General features: G+C 40.5%; 6 protein-coding genes across 9 annotated transcripts in view; 2 read left to right on the forward strand and 4 right to left on the reverse strand.

Moving 5' to 3' along the window:
- Positions 1–794: 794 nt before the first annotated feature.
- On the reverse strand, positions 795–2,990 carry LOC116656032 (spaetzle-processing enzyme-like). Of its 2 annotated transcripts, XM_032455185.2 has the most exons (2): positions 2,185–2,990; positions 795–1,655 (listed from the first exon to the last, which is right to left on the reverse strand). In XM_032455185.2, exons 1-2 carry the CDS (start codon positions 2,733–2,735, stop codon positions 1,238–1,240), a joined length of 969 nt encoding a protein of 322 aa, XP_032311076.1. In that variant the 5' UTR covers positions 2,736–2,990; the 3' UTR covers positions 795–1,237. The 2 variants fall into 2 exon arrangements, with proteins under 2 accessions (XP_032311076.1, XP_032311079.1); XM_032455188.2 differs by lacking the exon at positions 795–1,655 and having other exon boundaries at positions 2,083–2,990.
- Positions 2,991–3,147: 157 nt separating this feature from the next.
- On the reverse strand, positions 3,148–5,445 carry LOC6499047 (eukaryotic translation initiation factor 3 subunit D-1). The gene is made up of 4 exons (XM_001955378.4): positions 5,095–5,445; positions 4,345–4,974; positions 3,971–4,263; positions 3,148–3,907 (listed from the first exon to the last, which is right to left on the reverse strand). The coding sequence occupies exons 1-4, from the start codon at positions 5,291–5,293 to the stop codon at positions 3,344–3,346; spliced, it is 1,686 nt and encodes a 561-aa protein (XP_001955414.1). The 5' UTR covers positions 5,294–5,445; the 3' UTR covers positions 3,148–3,343.
- A 1,444-nt stretch (positions 5,446–6,889) lies between these two features.
- On the forward strand, positions 6,890–7,937 carry LOC6502685 (putative gustatory receptor 92a). Its single transcript, XM_044714101.1, has 2 exons — positions 6,890–7,716; positions 7,911–7,937. The coding sequence occupies exons 1-2, from the start codon at positions 6,904–6,906 to the stop codon at positions 7,935–7,937; spliced, it is 840 nt and encodes a 279-aa protein (XP_044570036.1). The 5' UTR covers positions 6,890–6,903.
- Positions 7,938–9,524: 1,587 nt separating this feature from the next.
- LOC6499046 (GILT-like protein 2) lies at positions 9,525–10,582 on the reverse strand. Its single transcript, XM_001955380.4, has 4 exons — positions 10,418–10,582; positions 10,192–10,353; positions 9,739–10,032; positions 9,525–9,683 (listed from the first exon to the last, which is right to left on the reverse strand). Exons 1-4 carry the CDS (start codon positions 10,478–10,480, stop codon positions 9,579–9,581), a joined length of 624 nt encoding a protein of 207 aa, XP_001955416.1. The 5' UTR covers positions 10,481–10,582; the 3' UTR covers positions 9,525–9,578.
- A 598-nt stretch (positions 10,583–11,180) lies between these two features.
- On the reverse strand, positions 11,181–12,755 carry LOC6499045 (GILT-like protein 3). Of its 2 annotated transcripts, none has more exons than XM_001955381.4 (3): positions 12,057–12,755; positions 11,438–11,746; positions 11,181–11,371 (listed from the first exon to the last, which is right to left on the reverse strand). In XM_001955381.4, exons 1-3 carry the CDS (start codon positions 12,321–12,323, stop codon positions 11,267–11,269), a joined length of 681 nt encoding a protein of 226 aa, XP_001955417.1. In that variant the 5' UTR covers positions 12,324–12,755; the 3' UTR covers positions 11,181–11,266. The 2 variants fall into 2 exon arrangements, with proteins under 2 accessions (XP_001955417.1, XP_032311101.1); XM_032455210.2 differs by having other exon boundaries at positions 11,438–11,773; positions 12,057–12,659.
- Positions 12,756–19,161: 6,406 nt separating this feature from the next.
- The window catches only part of LOC6501521 (extracellular serine/threonine protein CG31145), a 65,622-nt gene continuing 62,931 nt past the window's right edge, over positions 19,162–21,852 (forward strand). The window contains exons 1-2 of one of the 2 annotated variants that reach the window (XM_014911602.3): positions 19,162–19,267; positions 20,567–20,674. The gene's annotated coding sequence lies outside the window, so the exon portion shown is untranslated. The remainder of the gene's footprint in view (positions 19,268–20,566; positions 20,675–21,852) is intronic. The other variant, XM_001955382.4, reaches the window with a different exon arrangement.

Below are 21,852 nucleotides of genomic sequence, written 5' to 3' on the forward strand. Positions count from 1 at the left end.
ATTGATACAGATTTATAGAAGATTAGCCCTTTTTCGTCATGTTGTGGGCACTACTATGCACTTGCTCTATGTGAGGTTTCTCTTAACCGGTTCTATACTTCTCGGAACATTCACCATATCTTATTGATGTTTTTATTTTTCACATCTATAAAGATCTGGGAAACTCCGGGTTAGAACTGTAAACTGTCAAACCACTATATTAAAGTTTAAGTTTAAAATCTTGTTAAATCGTAACTATGTTGACCGCTATAGTCCCTTTGCAGTAATCTCTATATAATATTTCTCGTAAAACCAAAAGGTTTTTTGAATATATTAAAGTACAAATGATCCAATTCAAAAATTTAATTCAGATCAGTGTGTCATTTCGTCACTAAGACGGGCATCTGAAACCTTTAATCAAAAGCTCTTTATATGGCAGCTTCTCGCGAACATTGCGGTTGCGATTCGTCACCTACATGACATAATTAAAGCAATAACTATCAATTAGTTTGTAATTAAGTTAGAACTACACATAACATGGATAGGTGACCTACATGAACATCCATCCAAGGTGATAGGACAGGATTAAAAATATCATTATTGACTGGAAGATGACTGACATCAGAGTGATGCTCTCCTCTCCTTTATGAATAAGCTTTTAAAAATGCACTTAATATTTAAAAAAAAATTTAAGAAATCTTTCTGATATGTTTCCAATGAAATCTTTGGCCAACTTTTCAAAAATCCTACCAATGACATCATTTTATAATCACTTGATTGAAATTGTTTAGAAATATTTCTAGTGAAATCTTTATTGTTCCATAAAACAATTAAATCATATACCCATTAGGTGGACATTAGAATATTTCGAAAAGGTTTCTGCTGGTTATGGTTATCATATCACATGGTTATCACATGGATCAGGTTTTGACATCCAAGGATCTCCGAGGATTACAATCCCAATCCCCGGATGGCAAGGGCCGTTGTCCTAGACCCCAATGACAATCATCAAATCAGAATGTAGTGGTGGAAGATGGATATATCCTTTTGATTTTTGAATATATAGAACCCTATTGAATATGGTATACTCAAAGAAAATAAATTCCAATAGATAGAGTTTATTAAATACAATACCATATAGGCAAAAATAATAATACTCATTTAAAAATCAAGTTGCAATTGAGTTCTAATACATGTGTTGCGGATAAAAGTGGATATGTTTTGGGGTGAGATTAGGATATTAGTTAGTATATTCATTTTATAGCCTCAGATTTGTTTTAATCCAATTATAATATGGCGCTACTCTTGTGTACAATCCTGGGAAATCGCGAGATCCACATTTTTCTGCACCATAAGAAGTGATCCCAAGTAAATAGATCCTAGTGCCGAACTGGGGGTTGCTCATCAATGGGCTACCGGAGTCTCCCTTACAGGAATCAGATCCGTTGTTACTGCCAGCACATATATAATTTTTATTCATGCTCCCGTAATGTTTTGAGCAGCTATACAATGGCATTCCCTCAATATAAGTTTTCAGGAGTTTAGAACTTGATAGGGAAGTTTCCGTCTTACCCCAGCCAGCTATTATCATATCTGAGCCCACAAATGCAGTGTTCATTTCATTCGACATAGTATAGGATGTTTTCAAACAAATGGGACTGATAGCTTTCGTAAAGCTGAAACGAAAAAATATAATATTAAAAACGTTATGAAATAAATGTATTACTTAACTAAAGAACAGAGAAGAACGAATTATTCATTCATTCTGAGAAATCGAATCAAATTAGGGGCTGTTTATATATTTCGTAATGGCGGTTTTGATGATTTCAGAGCTTAATCGCTTAACCGCTATATGATATAGTTTTTCTATTTTAAATCGGACAATTTCCAAAACTTTAAATCAGCCTGTAGGAAATTCAGGATAAAGTGCGCTCGCATGATCAAGAATTTCTTGAATCTCTTCAAGATTTATAATCAAGAATATATGAATATGATCAAGAATGGTATGGAGGATGGATGGAGCTTCAAGGAAATGGTATTCAAGTTTGAATCAATTCCTTATAAAAATTATTATGAAAGGATAACCTAATCATTATCCCAAATAATCAAACTTATTCAACTTGTTCCAGGGGATTGTGTAATATGAAGACAGCCCCTAATGAATACATCCATAAATTTTAAGGATGAATAATGATAATGACTCACCTCACTGGCAGGTGAAGTCGCAACAGGGCTATGTCGTGGACGAACTTCCTGTCTTCCTTACGGAAGTCAGGATGTATAATCGCCTTTTCCACCATAATATCGAGGTGAGAGCGCATGCAATCACTTTTTTTGTACAATTGGTCAGGACAATCGGTTGTGTCCCATTCGCCCAGACGCACTCGAACGATACTAGAGACATCCGATTCCTCGCTCCCTCCCTGGACGCAGTGGGCAGCGGTGAGGACGTATCGAGAATTAATTAAAGCTGCCCCGCAATAATAACGAGTGGACACTGTGAATTCCGAAATACTCTCGTACTGGACCAGAGCCATCCAGGGAAATTCCTTATAAGCGGTTGGTGTTCCACCAACGATGCGTTTCTTCTTTGGAATATATCCACATGAAGAGTCCCCATTAGGAAGCTTGTTTGCGGCAGTTGGGCAGCAAACTAAAATCGTATCCTGCGCCCAAGGTCCTTTGCTTTTATCCAATCCGCACTGTGTGTTACTCAGCATAGCTGTGTGAGATTCACCGATATCTTTAAGGGACATTTTGTATAACTCGCGACATTTGCTGAGTGGAACGCATTTTTCTCCGAAAATGCATTTTTTGAATTCGACTTTTGCGGCTATTTCGTTTGAATGATTTTTAGAAAAATTAATTAGAATTTATCGTTGATTAATTCGTTGAATATAAAGTTCTTCAAAATACAATTAAAATATACAAATCTTAATTGTTTCCTTTTAAAAATTTCGAATATTAATCTGATAATTACCAGCCGGTTCCAGTGAAATATTAATTATAAGTACTATTATTAATTTCATCCACAAGAGCATATTGAGGCTTTGAGGTTTCAACTGAGACTGTCCTGAAAAAGTCTTTCAATCTCCGAAGTAAGTTCGCTTTCATCTTTCGATGAATCAGCCACTAAATTTCGATTCAAAATAAAAATAAATAAGAACATTTTTTGTTGCCCTCTGCGGTTTACTAGGAATTAGCTGGCTACAATTCAAATACAATGGCTTAAAGCTAAGGCCTAGAAGAGGGCTTTTTCTTCCAAAGGACATCAAGTATGATTCTGTTTAGCGGGCTGAGGCGGCGGCGTTGGCCAAAATCTGGAAGTTCGTGCTGGAGTAGTTAGGGTTGGGGGGCGTAGCGTCTAAATCTTGTTGCCGTTGTTCGCGTAGTTGTAGACCTGCTGGAACCCTTCGCCGTCGTCACCCTCGCCATCGTCTGAATCATCAGAGTCGAATGTGTTGTCGGGTATGTCGTACAATCGGATGATCGGCTTGTTGGGGTCCTTCATTATCAGATACTTGCCGTCCTTCTGCTTCATCACCAAATCGATAATGCACCGCAGAATGCCCCAAGCATTGTCCATGCTGAGATTGATCTGGGTGGCGAACTCGTGCGGCTTGAACTGCTGCGTGCCAAGGATGACATGACGGGAGTGATCCCTTGGGTTGATACGCGAGACATAGCCCAGTTTCAGCTGATCGGATCCAGCGAGCACGGCCTGAACGGTCCACTTGGCCAGCTTGCAGGCGTTATTCCTCAATTCGTTGGCCAACACAGCACCACGTTGTGTGTCTAACTTCTGGCGCCACTCCACTCCGTTAGCCAGCTTGGAGTCCCATTCATTGAGCGCCTTGATAGACATGAACTGCGGTTCGCCGCTGGGAGTCTGCAGAACTCCATCATGTTCGCAACGGGCCACCAAAACCTAAAGTAAAGGAGTTATACGTAAGATTCATCCATTCTGAGGCAAATACAAAGGATTACTTACAATGTCGCTTCCCAACTCCCATTTCTTGTACCGGTAGCCTACACTAGCCACCTGGATGTCCTCGTCCTCACTGATAAAGGGATTGCTCTCCTGGAACTTGAACTTGGCTTCTTGGTCGCCGGTCTTGAGCACCTGCTGGCTGAAGTTGTGGTTGATGAAGGTTGCTTCGATGGCCAGGTTGCGGGGCGAGTTGCAAGAGCTATCATCATCAGTTGGAGGCTCCACGCTGGTCTCATTCACGGTCAGCAGGTCGAATTCCGTATGGTCTCGCTTGTCCATGAAGATCTTTTCGCCTGGCGAGCAATATAATTAATTAATTAAACATTCTTGTTAAAAATTATACCAAAAAAATATAAATCTTGTTAAAAACTAACCGACTTTCTCGATGACAATATCCCACGAGTAGTTCGAGCGCGTCGAGCACATAATGGTGGCCAGGATGGCGTCGGTGGCAAAGACGTTGCCGATGGTCTTGGACAAGCGCCGAATCACTGGATCGTCGGTGGTGGTCACCGTGTGCACAATGCGATCGATCTTCTGCAGCGGCTTCTCGTTCTTCACGTTAATGCGATCGTAGGTCTTGTCGTAGTATTCCAGCGTTCCGCAAGTGACGATGTCCACGCCCTCCTTGATGTTTGGCAGCGAAAGCTTTATCAATCGCGGGAAGTCCATCTCCTCGATGGAGGCCCAATCGGCGCGCACGGCAACCGAGGATTCGCGCATCTTTGGTGGCGGACCACGGTTTCCGAATTTCTTGCCCATGCCGCGACGGGGATCGCGTGCCTTCACGTTCTTGCCACTGAGCGTTGTCATGCCGTGGGTGTTGATGCCACCACGGGCGTTCCTGCCCCTACCCGAGCGTGAGTTGCGCATGTTGCGGAATCGTCCGCGCTGGTGCGGCGGTTTCTGGACACGGGCGGTGTCCACCAGGTGGAAGGTTGTCTCATCCTCCTCATGGTAGTACGAGTACTGATTGCCGGTGCCGAAGGTGGACGCGTACTTATCTGAAAGACATCAATAAAAGAATATTGGAGTAAAAATCATCCAGACAGCTGCCACGACACAGGCACATAACCTCACTTTTCGGAAAGTTAGTTAAGTGCTCCATGCCCGAATCAACTTACTCTGGTACTTCTTGTCGTTGTTCGAGGTGCTTGTCCAATCGCAGATCTTGCCTAGACGATCGTTCTTGCTGAACGGCTGGTACGGAACATCCTTAAAGGTATCCGGCAGTTCGCATGGTCCCCATCCCTTTTCGTTGAATTGAACCGTCGGCTTCTCGAACGTCGGAAACTGCGACGCGGTGTTTATGGTCTCGCTCATTTCGCGCTTTGCTCGGGGTCGCTCTTCACTCTGGTATTTGGGTTTCTGATTCAGCGATCAAACACAAAATACAGAGAAATAGGAAACAATTGTTTCGGTCGCGAGTTGCAAAAAAGAAGGAAAGGTAAATGGTGCCAGATGGCTTAAGTTTGAAAGTTATGGTCACACTTAAAAAAATTATCTGGCAAGCAGGCGCGGGCGTTGCCACTGTAATTTCTTGAAGGTTAAGCTAGTTATCGAAAATTATAGTTTTAATTAATTAACGGAAATTCAAATTTGCAATGCCATTCGCGGTGGGCCATAATGTCATCCCCATACAATTTCCACATTTCGAAGGGGACACTCCAGAAATTTTGACAAAAAATCTCAAAAAAATATGGTGTTTCCAGATTTTGATGCAGATTAATGGAGAATCGATCTGCGAATCGATTAAGGTATTCCGCTAAAGAATCGGATAAAGATTGGCCAAGATATGGCCTTCGCAGGGGGCCATAATGTCATCCCCATGCATTTTCCACATTTCAAAGGGGACACTCCAGAAATTTTGACAAAAAATCTCAAAAAAATATGGTGTTTCCAGATTTTGATGCAGATTAATGGAGAATCGATCTGCGAATCGATTGAGGTATTCCGCTCAAGAATCGGATAACGATTGGCCAAGATATGGCCTTCGCAGGGGGCCATAATGTCATCCCCATGCATTTTCCACATTTCGAAGGGGACACTCCAGAAATTTTGACAAAAAATCTCAAAAATATTTTGTTTCCAGATTTTGATGCAGATTAATGGAGAATCGATCTGCGAATCGATTGAGGTATTCCGCTCAAGAATCGGATAAAGATTGGCTAAGATATGACCTTCGCAGGGGGCCATAATGTCATCCCCATGCATTTTCCACATTTCGAAGGGGACATTCCAGAAATTTTGACAAAAAATCTCAAAAATATTTTGTTTTCAGATTTTGATGCAGATTAATGGAGAATCGATCTGCGAATCGATTGAGGTATTCCGCTCAAGAATCGGATAAAGATTGGCTAAGATATGGCCTTCGCAGGGGGCCATAATGTCATCCCCATGCATTTTCCACATTGCGAAGGGGACATTCCAGAAATTTTGACAAAAAATCTCAAAAATATTTTGTTTTCAGATTTTGATGCAGATTAATGGAGAATCGATCTGCGAATCGTTTAAGGTATTCCGCTCAAGAATCGGATAAAGATTGGCCAAGATATGGCCTTCGCAGGGGGCCATAATGTCATCCCCATGCATTTTCCACATTTCGAAGGGGACACTCCATTTTGACACAGATCATCTTTTTAAATGCTGGTAGTCCTGTAATTTGCAAAAACTCCAGGGACAGGATTGAAGTTTCCATTAATTGAATTTCATACTTCATGTCAGTAGTGTACCAGGTCTGCACCAGGATGTTTGTTTTGTTCCGAAAAATAAGAGTCGCCAAGGTGACAGGATTTATCCTACTTGGTTTGTTTTACTACGCAAGAATACTAGGCGTCATATTCTTTAAGCCTAATAAATCAAAACATGGATTGTTTGAGATGAGCTGCTTGCGTCCTTTATGGAAATGGGCAATTTTCATTTGTCAACTAGTCATGCTCTCTTTCTACATCTACAAATACATTATGTGGACTCTGGATAGACTCGATTGGCTGGACCAGGTGCAAAATTATAAAAGCCTACTGCTTTCCATCTGGAGCTTTTTGGGACTGATGGGAATGAAAATCTTTCATGGATCAAAGGTGATAAAATTGGTCAACAGATATCTGCGCATTTTCCATCGAGTTAGAACTCTGCCCGTGGAGAAGAAAATTGGATTTGGAAATAGTAGAGACTTTTTTCTGATTCTTTTGACACTGTGCTGCCTATGCCACGAGTTTGTCTTCTATTCGGAAACATTACTATATAATCATACGTTTGTGGATATTATAGATTGGTTCTGCTATGTCTACGTGGTCACTGTCAATCACATCATGATGCGGATTCATTTTTTCTGGTACCTCAGTGTGGGAGTTTTATATTCTGACCTAAACGAATACGCCCGCAGCGAGGTAAAGAACTTAAGTTTTCCTCGAGGAAACCAAAGAAAAACTCTACGCCGATTAAAGGAGTGTCTCAAAATGTACGAGGAAATTGCTTCCATCACCAGCACTTTCCAGGATATATTCAATTTTCATCTTTTCTTGACTCTGGTGCAGATATTTTTCTACGTCTCAGTTTACTCCTACGACATGATACAATTTTTGAATTTTCATGACATCTGGAGGTGGGGATTTTTTCTAAAAATTATAATGGATTTTCTTCTATTAAGTGTGGCTATCCATGGAGCCGTAAATCAATTCAAGGGTATTCGCGATCTCCATTTTGAAATGTGTGGCTTTGGCGGATGCCAGGAATGGCAAAAAATGGTGAGTGGATTTCCAAATAACTGAAACGGAAATTTATTTGGTTTTTCCAGGTGGAAGTTTTCCTCAGTCATCTAAATCAGTTCGAGCTTAGAGTTACCATTTTGGGTCTCTTTGATGTTTCCATGGAATTTTATCTCGAGATTGCATCTGGAATTGTGACTTATTTAATTTTTGTCATACAAACTGTTATGCAGTTGGAAAATGAAGAGGAAACTGTTTAGGACATTAATAAAGCTTAAAATGTTTTTATTCGATTGAGATTGAGATAGTTTGTCATCGTTTATTGTGTATTTTATTGTGTCAACTTGTCAAACTGAGGTGGCATCATAATTTAGATTAATTACTTAATGCAATTACTCAATGCAGGCTGTATTACCATTTTTAAGCTCATTCAAGTCTAAGTCCTTCGCAAAATGAGTGCGTCCAAAGTAACCTCGGTAATCCTGATCGGATGGTTCTACTATTGCAGAGTAGTGGGCCTCTTCTTCTACCGCCTCAACAAATCAATCGACGGAGTTTTAGAAATAGAAGAAACTTCATACATTTCTTGTTGGTGGAAAAAAATTATAACCGTGATTTGCCGCTTACTTCCAATTTATTACCAAGTCCATAAATTTGCAATTTACATAATCTCAATGGAGGACATCAACCCTCTGGATTCAATAATGCTCTGGACTGAAGTTACATTGACTATTCTTTGCTATTTGGGATTAACGTTCATCGAACTTTTCCAAGGTCCAAAGGCAATCAAATTGGTAAACAGTTTTTTAAACTGCGCAGAAGTCTGACAGACTTAACGTTGCAAAAAAGTACTGGATTCGGATTCGACAACACCGAATTGTTCTTAATTATTTTGACAGTACTTTGTATGTTTCATGAAATAGTCTCATTTCTCCTTGTAATTCATATAGAAATTAATTGGGCAGTTCATTATTATATTTCTGCTGTCAGTCACATAGTCTTGAGGATTAATTTTTTCTGGTACCTCAGTGTGAGCACTTTGTATTTCAAAATTAATGAATATATGTCTAAAAGTATATGTATATATATAGTATATGTATATAAGTATATGTATATGTAAGTATATGTATAAAAGATCCATAAAAGAACTAGAGCTGGCTCTTAAGCTTCACAAGGAGCTATCGATTTTGAATGGCAAATTTCAGACCACTTTTAAGGCATGTTTATTCTTTGGTATCTTACACGAAACCCTTTTCATTATTAATTTCTTAAATTACTTTTTGACTAATGACAATAAGGCGAATCAGTTTCATGTTAAAAGTTTGCTGCTCTAAGCTTTCGTAGAATTTTTGCTTATTACTGTGTCCATTCATAAAGTAGAGAAACAATATCAAAAAATTCGCGAGTATATTTTGGAGATAAGTTGTATTTGCGAACTTGAAGATTGGCAGAGAACAGTAAGTTGTTTATAAAAATGGTAAAAATTTCTTTTAAAAACGATTCTTAACAGGCGGAAGTCTTCATTAAACAACTGAATCTATACAAGTTCAGGGTCTGCATTTTTGGTCTTTTCAATATTACTCAGGAACTGTTTCTTGAGATTATATCGGCAATGGTAACATATACACCATCCTGTATACAAGGTGCTTTAAAAAACAGAAAATAATAATATATTTTAAGAATTATTAAAATGTTCTTAAACTTGATTTGTAATATGAATTATGAATGTGATGCAATTAAACATAATATATCACCGCTCATCATTCAATGTTACTTAAAGTCCTTATGGTAATGATAATGTGGTAGAAATGATTAAATATTCTAGGCGGTAGGTACACACATAAAAATAGTTTAAAAATATTTAGACTCTTTATTTAAATAAAAATATGACAGTTTAGCATTTAAGGGCACGTGTCAAGGCTTTTATTAAACTTTTCCTTGTATTTCGCACAAAAAATGACATCAAAATTGTCCGAGAGCTGTTCGGACTCATTTGCATCGTAAATCTGGAACGTGAACAGGTAAGAGAAATTCGTTTAGCAGTTTTTTTTATTAACTCACATTATCCAATGCTATGGCCGGCACTCCGTTGAACGAGACCTTGGCTGTCTCCTGGCCGTACTTAGCCAATATATCGTTGACGGAACGGGTTGCCTTGCATTTCTTTACATCGCCCACATCGATTTTGTAGCGGTCAGCGCACCTGTCCAGCCTGTTCTTCTTGCCCCTCATCATGCAGGCGATCAGCTTGAAAGATTGGGTGATATTGTGGTGCTCCAGAATGCATCCATGAATTGCATTTAGCTCGCATTCATCCACCCCGTGCTGACAAACGACATTTCCGGCATCGTCGAGCTAAAATTGCATGGGATTAAGTGGCGTTTAAGTCTGATAACTATTTTTATCTCTGAATAATCGGAGAGCCAAAAGCATGATTGCAACAGGCCATAAAATGTTTGAAGTATGAATTAAAAACTCATAAAATTTATATATATATTTGAAAAGATATCTCACCTTGGCATTTCCATAGGGGACCAGAGTTAGCTCTGTAAATGGGAAAAGGTTCAGGCGCATCATTGCGGGTAAAAGTTGCGAGGTGACGAATTCCCTGCAGTAGGGACACAAAGCCTCGTAGTACAGTGTAACTGGGAGCTTGTCTCGAACTGGTCCTCGACGCTGTCAGGTGCCGTTAATATCAATATGCATTTAGATTCCAAATAAAACAATCTGGGACACCCACCTTAGCCGTAGCCACGCCTACTAAGCCCAGAATCATCAGGCAGACATAGAGGAACGCCTTCATTGCAGGTTCAATTTAAGTATAGAATCGTCTGCTGATCTTGAAATTTTAAACCGTTCAACGCCACCGCCCGGGGAACACTGCAATAAAGTCTGGATTGTATGTGCGTTGTCACTGGAATTTATCAATCCGAAATGGGGCAGAGGCTTAGGCAAGTGTGGGGCCGAAATAGGGGTATTAATAAGATAATAGTATTACTCAACAATTAAAGTACTTACTAATAAATCTTTGAAACTAATTGCTGAGTTGTATTCATGACTAATTTAGCTTACTTTCAATAATAAAACCTCAAGCTATCTCTAAATATTTGTAAGATGAGGACTTATTTCATCTTAACAGTGGAAATCATGAAGTGGAAATCATGCAGTGGAAATCATAAAGACTAGACTAGACCCCCTTGGGAGCCACCGTCCCTGATGATAGGAAGCATTTCCCTGAGACTTCAAGCTGTGTTCATTTGTGAGTATATTCCGACTGCGTCTGACTAAAACAAAGACCGAAAATCCCGAACACAGCGAGCAATTACCTCTGGAAACTGAACAGAGAAACACAGCGGGTTTAATCTTATTTTTAGGTGGTTAGACAGCTGTTCCTGATTAGGATCGGATCTGTGTACAAAAGCAGCTGATAACCTGATCTATTTTAATTTCCATTTTTACTTTCGTCAAGAGGCTGATTCAGCTAAAATGCAAACACTTTTGTCCATGCTGACCAGTGGAATATAATTATTATTTATTGGTTTTTGGACATTAAAAAGTATTACTCATCATGTTACAGACATTATAGAAATTAGTCACAAGTAGGCAGTTTAATTTTGAACTTTTTCAAGTACTCTTTGCAGAAGTAGCGCTCGAAGTTGTAGCGGATGCTGCTCTGCTCATAGGGATTGAAATCCTAGGGAGTTAATAAGAAAATATTGTTTATAATATTTTTATATAATTTGATAAAAAAGAGCCTTACATTTTCAAAAACAATGCTGGGTACAAAAGAGATGCCCAGTTTAAGAGTTTCTTTTCCATAGGGAGCCAAGATATCTGCGGTTTTACGAGACGCCTTGCATTCCCGGGCTTTGCTAACATCGAGTCCTAATTGGCTGGAGCATTTGTCTAATTGATTGCTATAGGATCGCAGCATACAGTATATCAGCTTGAAGGCCTTCTGGGTATCGAAGGTCTCAATAATACAGGCGTGGAGGGCATTCAGTTCGCACTCCTCCTCGCCATGCTGGCAAAATACCTGCATTTCTCCGGTGGCAGTATTGTTGTAGAACTGGGCCAAAGGATGATAAATATAGTACTTTATAAAAGGTAATATATTACAAATATCATTTCAAAATAGGCAAAAATTGTATCTGACATCACATACATATATTTTTTGGTAAATAAAAGTGTCTTTATTGAGATCAAAATAGCACAAACATTAAAATGAATATTATTAGGTTAATAGCTTAGATGACTTGTTCCAATTCTCTATGAAAACACAGATGTTTTTGACTCAAAATAAACAAATGAATGGATGGAAAAATTTGTTATATGTGGAGCAAGTTAATACGCGATAAAAATGATAATTGGCAACTTACTCCAGCCTTGCCGAAGGGATACAGCTTAAGGTCCGTGTATGGCCACCAGTTATAGCTATTCAGGGCATCGTACAACCTTCGGCGGATGAAGTACATACTGTCCGGGCACAGGGCTTCATAGTGTATGGCCAACAGCAGTTTTCCCGGGGATGGTGGCGGCGTTGGGGTCACTTCGGTGACATTTCCAGGACGCTCCACTGTCTGTCCAGAAGCGTTAGATATGAGCAGCACGCTCAGGGCACAGAGCATGCCACATATTTTATTCATTGTCCGCGTTTCGGTTCCCGCTCTTGACAGCTTCACAAACCAAACACAACTGCTCTTTCTGATTTACCCATTTCGTATCTCTATACAATGTGTCTCTCTATATAAACAATCCCGCGTATTTTCATATATCACGTCCGTACATAGGCTTTCTATATAGCTGCTTCTGTTTTTATGCAAATAATTTCTCTCCCTCTCAAAAGAACCAGAGCCCCCATAGAGAATTCTCTCCAAACATCAAAAAATCATGAGGTTATTTAATTTATCACTAATCTCTAATCAGCTGGATCGTCCACGTCGCTTAACCCAATGAACTTCTGCGCTGTTGATAAGAGATTGTGGGGATTTTTAGCAGGAATTTGGCATGTTCTTAAATTTTATAAGTTCAAAATTCTGAGGTCTAGAAAGATCTCTAAAAGAGGTTCATGAGACCCTCAAAAACGTCTTTAGGTTGATTAAAAAAATCTAGAAAGAATTTAATTAAAACTAAAACAGTATAATGTCCCATCCCTTGAAATCCGTCAGTTTGAAAATAGGTTAATGGCCAAAACCGTATGAGTAGCGCAATTAAGTGTGTCGCCCGTGGTGGCCGGTAGGCATTAACAATTCATAAACAGCGAGCTTATCAACAATTTAAAGCGTAACAAGTTCAGTGCACTGTCATGTCGCTAATTGACAGACCGGCAATGGCTCCATTTTGGTAGCGTGCCTTGGAGGCCGGTCCAAAACGGTTGTTTAGCTTTTTTTGTTTACTTTTTTTAAGCTGTTGTTTATTATTATTTTTGTTGCTGTTTTATTTTGTGGCTAGAAAACCAGTTGGTGGCGCGTATATAGATGTAACTGTCGCACAAGATGGCTTGCACAACCTGCAACCGGCAACCGAATGCCATTGACCATCGTCCGAACGTGAACGCTAACGTGGCCGACAAGTTAGTTGAGCAATTTCAATTTCTAACTAATTTTCTATGCCTCTTAATTGCCAGGAAAATGTTTGGAATTGTTTGCCGGCAGCGTTTATGGGCACGTCATCACATCGCGGAGCGTGTTTCATGGTCAAGGTTTGCACGCAAGAATGCCTCGGGGGCTCCCCGGACATACCAAAAAAATATTTACAAACAACCAAGTTTTGACCATGTCTTTCAACTCTATTTTGGTCGAAAGCCTATATTTAGAGGCTGGGCGATAAGTTTTTGTTTTGATGTTTTAATATTAAACTTTAAGCTAAGGAACTAAAGTTCTTGTCTTAGATCTTTTGATTTAGCTTCCAATATTTTCATATTATTTAATTTTATTATATCTATTGGAGGTAAAACTTTTTACTGTGCATCTGTGCATCTATCATTGTTAATTGCGCAGGTGCAGCAGCCAAGTAGCAACCATCCAAGTCCATCCTGGAGGAACAACTTCCCATTCGGAGACTTTGAAAGCGAGAGATGAAAAAGCGACAGTAGTTTTTTATGACGCGCCTCGCAGATTTCCGTACAATTAATTGGCTAGAGAGACCCCAGTGGCACACACTGGTATTTCAGAGTGTTGCAGCTGCAGTTAACCCAAATTGCTTCTTGCTGACCAATTGGGCTGGCCAGTTCATAGATCTCATAGCCTGAAAAACACTTTTGCAGCCTCCCGGCAATGGCACGACTAACGTTTAACTCCGGTCTCTGGTTTTTGTCTTAGAAACGGAGTTTAAGCCGGCGGGGTCTCTGAATCAGAGTCTTGAGTCCGTTCCAGTTTCTGGAGTCGTTTATTGTACTGCTTTTTTGCTTCTTCTAATTTGCATTTTTATAGATTCGCGAGTTTTTGGTCGATGTGTCTAAATTTGATGCCAAATTCAAAGGGTATTGTTGTTTGGACTTAAAAGTGGGTAAAGCCCTGATTAGGAGGGAATAAAATTTTAATTGATCTTGCCAAAATGGAGCAATAGATTTTACAGTTTTTATATAGTTTCTTTGAAAAAAATCTTTTCATTTTAGGTTTTAAACCTAAAAGGGTATTGAGAGTCTCGACTAACTAACCCTACTCTTCTCTGGTGGTTTTTGCTGTCCGATTTTTCTGGCATTGCCTGTTCTTGTTGCAACATTTCAACCGCAAACCAATGAAGCCATGTTAGCCGCGTTTTATTGTTGGCTTTTGTTTCTCGTCGATCTCGTTGCCGAAAACGCATTGAGCCAAACATTAACCCTTGGCCAGAAAGAAATTTGTCTTCTAGAATATGGAAAAAATTGTATCCATTATAATAATACATTTTTAATCTATTTTAAGAACTAATAACCATTAATCATTATTTCTTTATATCAACATACTGGTGATGAGCTCACACCAGCCATTAAATTGTCGGGAATCTTATCTTCCTGATTTGATTGAACTTGTTTGGGAAGGGAAAGTTGTGTTCAGACTTACACATGCTTTAAAAATACCTGCTTTTGTTTTCGCAGAGTTCTTCGGTTATTTATAAAACAATTAACGCACGTAAGAACTAAACGTGACTCAGGGAATGGAGTATGGGTGACTTTCCACCAACTGGCATATGGTGGTGTTAAACATTGCTTTCGGTGGCTGCTTTCCGAAAGAGAGGCTTTAGTGGGTCACGGTGGACCAGTTTTGCAGTTTTTTTTTTTTGCCAGACTGGTCAGGAAGAAATTTTGTTGCATATAATTTCTTTTCTCTTTTGCGTGTACAGAGCAAAAAAATCTGACAAAATTCATTAATTCTACTAACAAAGCAATCAAAGTTCTCGGCTTAAAATAATCTTTAGTGAGTCATAGTTTCTGGAGGGAAGTAAAAGCCTTTCTCTGGAAATATTTTCTTATGATGGTCATGCAACTGGCGGTCGAGTATCTCTGAAGTAGTTTTATTCAAATTGATGTCCGTTATATGCTGGAAACGGTCAAGATCTTTCAAACCTCCCATACTTAAGCTCCCCATGGGCCGATCCGTCCACGTCGGGGCAACGTGTCTGGGCATCTAATTGTGCATCCCCAATGCGAGATGATTTCTTATGCAAATTATAGATGGTAATGCCCGATTTCCGCCGACCCATTAGCATTGTCAATTTTTACGATTTTATGAGACGGCTAGTCTCGGGGCTCTCGGCCACATCATAATCCAACTCCGTGGGGATTGCCTCATCGTTACACATTTCTCGGGTATTACATGATGATATTCATCAGCGTCTGCCTGCTTTGCTCCACTCTTCGGCTCGCGTGCAAAGGCCTTATAAAAAGTGGCCATAGCTGGGGCAATCGAATCCCAGATGCTCTGCTCTGCTCGGCTGCGGTCTGCAACGAGAATCGTTTCGAGATGGTTTCCACGAGATTAGCAGTTTCGGCTAAGCTGATTCAAATTGCCAGTTGAACGAATTTTCAATTGTTCGCTCGGAACAATTCATGGAAAAGCATTATAAAATTTGAGGTGCAACTCATATTGTCCGTGAACTATCTTGTTATTTCATCTAATTATGCGAAAAGTTAATAAAACCTCATGAAAATGTGGCATAAAAATGTTTCTTTTCAATTCTATAATAAGACTTTATTTGGAAGAAAGTTTCAATAAATTTTAATTGCAATTTGAGCTCATAAGCTCATATAATCATTTGTCATTTCCTGTTAAAAATCTTTACAATTCCATCTTTCCGGCAATGAAAATTTTCCACGAAAAGATTCCTGTTTAAGAGTCCGGTTCAACTTTCAACCTGTCCATTCAATGGCGTGACATTCGCTTTTGGCTTAAATAATCCGCTTACCAAGTGGTTCAACTAGCTTGGCCAACCAACCAGTTCGGCTTACCCTTTCAATTTTCCTGTTGGCTGAAAGTGTTCCTTTACATAATTAGCGGTCGTTGCATTTACTTAAATGATTCGTTGTTCTTACCATAATTTCACGCTTCTACCCATACCCCTACGTCCCATGAAGTGATCGCTATAACCAAAGTACTTTTAAAGTGCAACAATAAGCCAATAGGGTATCGTCAACAAAGCTCCGCCGCACATGCAACCAAGCATGGACCTTACAAATGACGCCACAATACCGCAAAATGCCGAAAATGCATTTTCACATGCAGTCTGAATCCGAGGGAAATAAATCTCATAGTTTTCCACTTACCACTCCATGCAGTTGTCAACTTTGACATTCCGAATCGGCCCCGGGAAAGATTCAGGGATTCATAAAAAAAAAATTTCGCAAACCTTTTTTTGTCCACAGATTTAGTTGAATGTATCTGTATCTGTAACTGGTACTGTTACTGGCGAATAGAGAACATTATCTTGTGGTTTTTGCGCTTTTTTCGCATGTATCTAGACCATGGGTCGACGGATGAGCTGAGGGCTAGCTGGGAGGTTGAAACGGGTTCTTATGTGTGCGGTAATGTTCCATTTCCATTTCCTAGCGCGGCAGCAAAACCTTTTTTTATGGCATCTGGTAATTGAGTGCAATACCCGGCCAAAAGGTGAGAGGGAAGCGATCGCTTCGTAAACAGTTAGTTCCGATGCCAATAACCCGACCGGGCCGAATGACGCACGCCATACCGTCAAGTGTATATCGTAAATCTTGGTCGCTGTCCATACAGATACAGATACAGATACCGTAGGGAAAAGATACACCTTCTAAATAGGTCTGACTTCAGACGCGGTATAGATAATGCGATTAAGTGTTATACGCAACTATTTATTTATAATTATCGTATAATTGTGGGGCACACTGAGTGCTCAAAATAACACTTGATTCGAAAATTGGGGACACCACCATGGGGCACCGCAACATTTTTAGGGCACCGACGACAGATGGTGGGGTTTTTAATTGGATTGAGCGGTGAATAGAGAGCAAAGTGTTCTATGGGGTATTCGTATATATGTATATATTTTTGTGGTGCATATACCAAGTGGAAAGGCAAACAACGAATTGAAAACGTTCCCCACACTTGGGAAAATTCTGACGTAAACCCTTTGACTTGGATCATTTCATTAAATTATATGTGTTCTGTAAAAAGTTTAATTACCTAAAGTGGCTCTCAAAGTAATTGTTTTAATTCTAAACATGGAGATACTCTAATACTGTCACCCTACATTTTAATTCAGTTTCCTAATTGCATTTAAATTATATATTTTTTCTCATGTAGGTAGTGGCGTGACAAAGCCATTTGCTTTGAAGTTTGGAAAACATTTTTTTCTAACTGAAGTTTTGTTTTCCATTTTGATTCTCACCGATCTGATAACAAGAAGCGGAAACAGTGAGCGAATAATTTACGGGCCACCTTACTTCCTTTTGGCCTCAAGGGGGCGTTGAGCAACAAGTGGCTAAGAACTTGGCTGAAACTTCAACACATCAGCCCCTAATCACATTAGCACAGTGTCCAACAAATGGCCATTAGACATTAGAATGATGGGGCATAATTGTGTGACCCATTGTCTTGGCCAGAATTGTCTTGGCCGGCAGGGATCTGCAGCGGAGGTGTGGGCCGCGAGCAAAGCCGATGGGGCGTTGCGCAAGATTTATGACGCCTCCAAGCTGACTTCCCAGCTTCCGTTAACCATAGCTTTTGGCTTTAGCTTCTGCCACCGATCTGGCATCTGGCATCTGGGTCTAGGTCGTCCGGCAGTCTGACGGATGGCTGACGGCTCGGCGGCCACGTTCGTCTGTCTGTTCAGTCAGCTAGAAATTCTTTGCCATCTATTTCTGTTGCCTTTTGCGGTTTGTGTGTCGTACTTATACAGATAAATAGGCAACAGAATATACATATATTTCGTATATATACTGGTACTTTTTTTTGGGCTCGGCATGCCATCTAGCATAGAGCCAATTACAATACTAAATATTGACTTTGGCCGAAATCTGCATACCCTGTGGATCTCTCGACTCCCAAACTAGTTTGGATTCTTCAACGTGAATGAAGATAATGAATGAATCTCAGGCTTGCTTGGACTAAGATTTATCTAAATGGAATTGGATAGTGCGGAAGAGGAAGTGATTAATGAAGTTTCAGATGCTTAAAAAAAGAAGACTCTCACATAATTCTTTAGAGAGAAATGTAAAATTAGAGCAGGTATGATTGAGGTTCTGAAAGTAGAAGAAAGAAAGTTACAATTAATCCCTGGACTGTTGGATCTTCAGATACTATTCTCATTTCAGTGTATGACAAGTATCTTTGGATATTGGGAAAGCCCTTTGTATTTCAGGGTATTGAAAATGGGACAGGCAAAATCTCTTAACTAACTCTGTGGTGTGCATTTCCCGCCTCCTCCACCTTTGCCCCACCGAGGTGCCGAGGTGCAACAGGGCCGGCCGCACATTGGAAACTCGTTTCCGTCCACCTTGGCTTTGTTTTTAGCTTCTTAGTCAATTACTATTTTCAATCTGAAAGCGTTTTAATGCCCTCTCATTAATCCGAACACCCCCGCTGCGAGTGCAGGTGAGATTAAGATTGAGAATGAGAATGAGAAAAGCTAAAGAAGAAGCAACAGCAAAAGCAAAAGCATTACTAAAGCAAAAGCAAAAGCTGAAAAGTGAGAGGAGAGCCAGGTAGTGGCTCTCTGGGGTCTGTTTACATTTTATTAAGTAATCAGCTGTTTTAGCTTAGTGAGAGCGTTTAAGCAGCAAAAGAGTGGCGCAGCGCCAGAGCATGGTGGAGCAGATGAGAGGCTGAGCGGCAGAGCGGCTGAACGGCTGAGAGGATGTAACTGTAAAGTCAGTATAGCTTTAGCTATACTTGTTTTTTTTTTTTTTGTCAATTGATTGACAACAACAACCATCGGCAGCGTAAAGCCACTGGAGGAATTTTTACTGCCAGAGCTGTGCGGCTCGGCCGCTGCCGGGTCTCTGTATCTGTATCTGAGTATCTCTGCCGCCGCTGTGCGAGCCACCGTGAGCTGTGTAGCGCAAACAACACAGCCAGCCAGTTGTTATCGGAACTTGGTCGAGTCAAGTTGGTCGCGGAGGCTCTTTCTCGCCGCCCTGGTGGGTGATTTTTGTTGTGTTTGTTGGGGGCTGCTAGCTGCTACTTTTACTGCCTGTGCCTCTCGGGCTCTCTCCTCTCTCCGCTCTCTCTCGCCGTTTTTTGGGGGGCTCCCACGCGCACAGCCAGAATAAATCGTTAATAGGCTATTCGCGAAAATATCGAGGAAAATTGAATGTTCAACTGAATGTCAAAAATTGGAAAGTTCACAAGCTAACCGACACCGAGTCGGCCGAATCGCGTATAAACGACAAGAGCATGCGACAAAATCCTACACAACAAAAAATATATATATATAAATTACAAAAATAATATAAGAAACAGTGCTGCAATCGGGAAGCTTTATTTATATGTACATATAGTGGGTGTGTGAGTGCGTGTGCTCAAGTTCATGGTGTTTGTTGTTAGGTTGTCAACAACAACAATACCAACATTGTACGAATTGTTTTGGTCAAGTGGGGGAAATCGGAAAGTAACAAATTAAAGTGAATCGGGAAGAAAATCAATCGGAAACTATTGTGCCTATCAATACCAGCCAGTACCTGCTGGGGATGTTCTACAGCCCGCCAAACACGGCAACCTATAAGATACAGATACACTCTCCTCCATGTCGCTGTATGTCGAACAAGCTGTTGCTACACACACACACACACAATAACAAGAAGTGATAAACAGGAGTTAGATCCCCCGTTTTCCGCTGATTGCACTGTTGTTCAATTTGCTCGTCTATCAGCGTGTCCCATCTCTGTATTAGTACACTTCTGTAATATCTGTGAACGTCATCAGCGGTCGGGCTGATAAGCGCTGATAAGCCATCTACTAATTCGCTCGCTATCTCTCCCGCCTAAGTCCTCTCTTTTTGCGGCTGCTAGGGCGTTAAATTTGCAGGCATAATTTGCTTATTTTTGCACGTCTTTGTCAGCGCTTTTGGCGTATGATTGTTTTCTTTTTTTTTTTTTTGTGTCTGGCGGCGACCTTAGCCATCCCCACCAGCACCACCGTCCAATCAAATCTACATTTTTTATTCGCCTCAATTGTGCCCGGCTCAGTTCAGGCTTTCCTCCTAGCGCTAGGCACTCTCTATGATCCGATCCGATTCCGTTTTGTCGTCGAAATGGCTTTTTAAACGACTTTATCAAATATGCAAAAGCCACTATAATTAATATGAAACCCCAACTACGCGACGCAGAAGAAAACAACGCGAGTGCATAAATAATTGCCATCTTTATAGTCGTACATGTATATCCTTTCATATATCCATAATTGTAATTGCATTTAATTAAAAGAGGAAATACTTACAGCAATAAACAAGAGATTTTCACAATACAGCGGAGAAAACAGCGAGCAATTAAAAAGTAAAAATAAATAACGCAAATTACTAAATCTACATACAATAAAACAAAGTGAGGGTAAGTTTCCATTTAGTTGAGCAAATTAATTAAGTTGTCGCTTATCGCTCAGTAACCAACGGTTATTTTCCAAGAAATTTTTTTATCCACCCATGCCGGGGGATGGGGAGTGGTGGCCTTTCCCTTACTGACTACCCACTGAACCCACTTCCCCTCGAGAAATCAACAATTTCCTTCTGGCCAAGTTACGCAGTTGAAAATCAATAAGCTTGTGACTCTTGCCTATTCCTGGCTGAGCTCGCCGACGTTTTTCATTAGCAACAGCTGATTGCACAAGCTGCGCCCTCCTAGCTCACCCTCCACCCCCCATTACTTTCACAGCCTTGCCCCTAACCACCGCCCCTGTCCAGTAGCAGGGGGGCTCGGACCTTCCTGCCCCACCTTCGTTCAGCGAACGCTTAACCTTGGCACGCCTTCGCACACAGTGAACACACCTCGGCCGGAACAAAAGCTGGGAAATTCAATTGCATCTGCCCACCACCAAGCTAAGATTTACATTTTCCGGTATTTTCCTATTTTTTACAAAGCACAAGCAGAAGCAGAAGCAGAAGAGTACTTGTGTAGGCATTGAAGTTTGTTTTTTATAGACCTATAGACCTATAGAGGTCTAGACCTTGGAGCTGTAAGTGTTTACGTGGAACTATTAAAATATTTTTAAAATGAATTATTTTAATGAGGCTGAAGCTAATTTCAATTTAAATAAGCTGAACTATTCAGACTTATTGAGGAGATGGGGTTTCCCTATCAATGTTGTTGGGGCTTTTTATTGAAAGTGATTGTACTACAGAGTGCCCAACCAATCTAAACTATGAAGGGCAAATGATTTGAAAACTGTGTCCATCTAGTCTCTGTGTCCACTGTATCCTTGGATGGGAGCGGAGTTTCCGAGCTTTAGTCTGTTGATGTTTTCATTTTCCGTTGAACTGGCTTCCTGGCGCCTCATTAGTTGATATCCAGTCTCGGTTTGTTCGCCAGAGTCCCCAGCAAGGCGACAACTCGAGTGCATGCCCCCTGCTTCCGCCCCCCAGTCGTCTTAAGTGATGCATTTGCTACTTCATCATGTCAATCAAAGTTGAAGTCCCTGGGAGCGACAGAAAGGGGGCGGGACTCAAGAGCGACTGGAGTACTATTCAACTATTCAATCAGCCATTCAGGCCGAAACGATGGGACGTCACTTA

The sequence above is a fragment of the Drosophila ananassae genome, chromosome 2L, assembly GCF_017639315.1.
Source record: "Drosophila ananassae strain 14024-0371.13 chromosome 2L, ASM1763931v2, whole genome shotgun sequence".
In the NCBI taxonomy this organism is placed as follows: domain Eukaryota; kingdom Metazoa; phylum Arthropoda; class Insecta; order Diptera; family Drosophilidae; genus Drosophila; species Drosophila ananassae.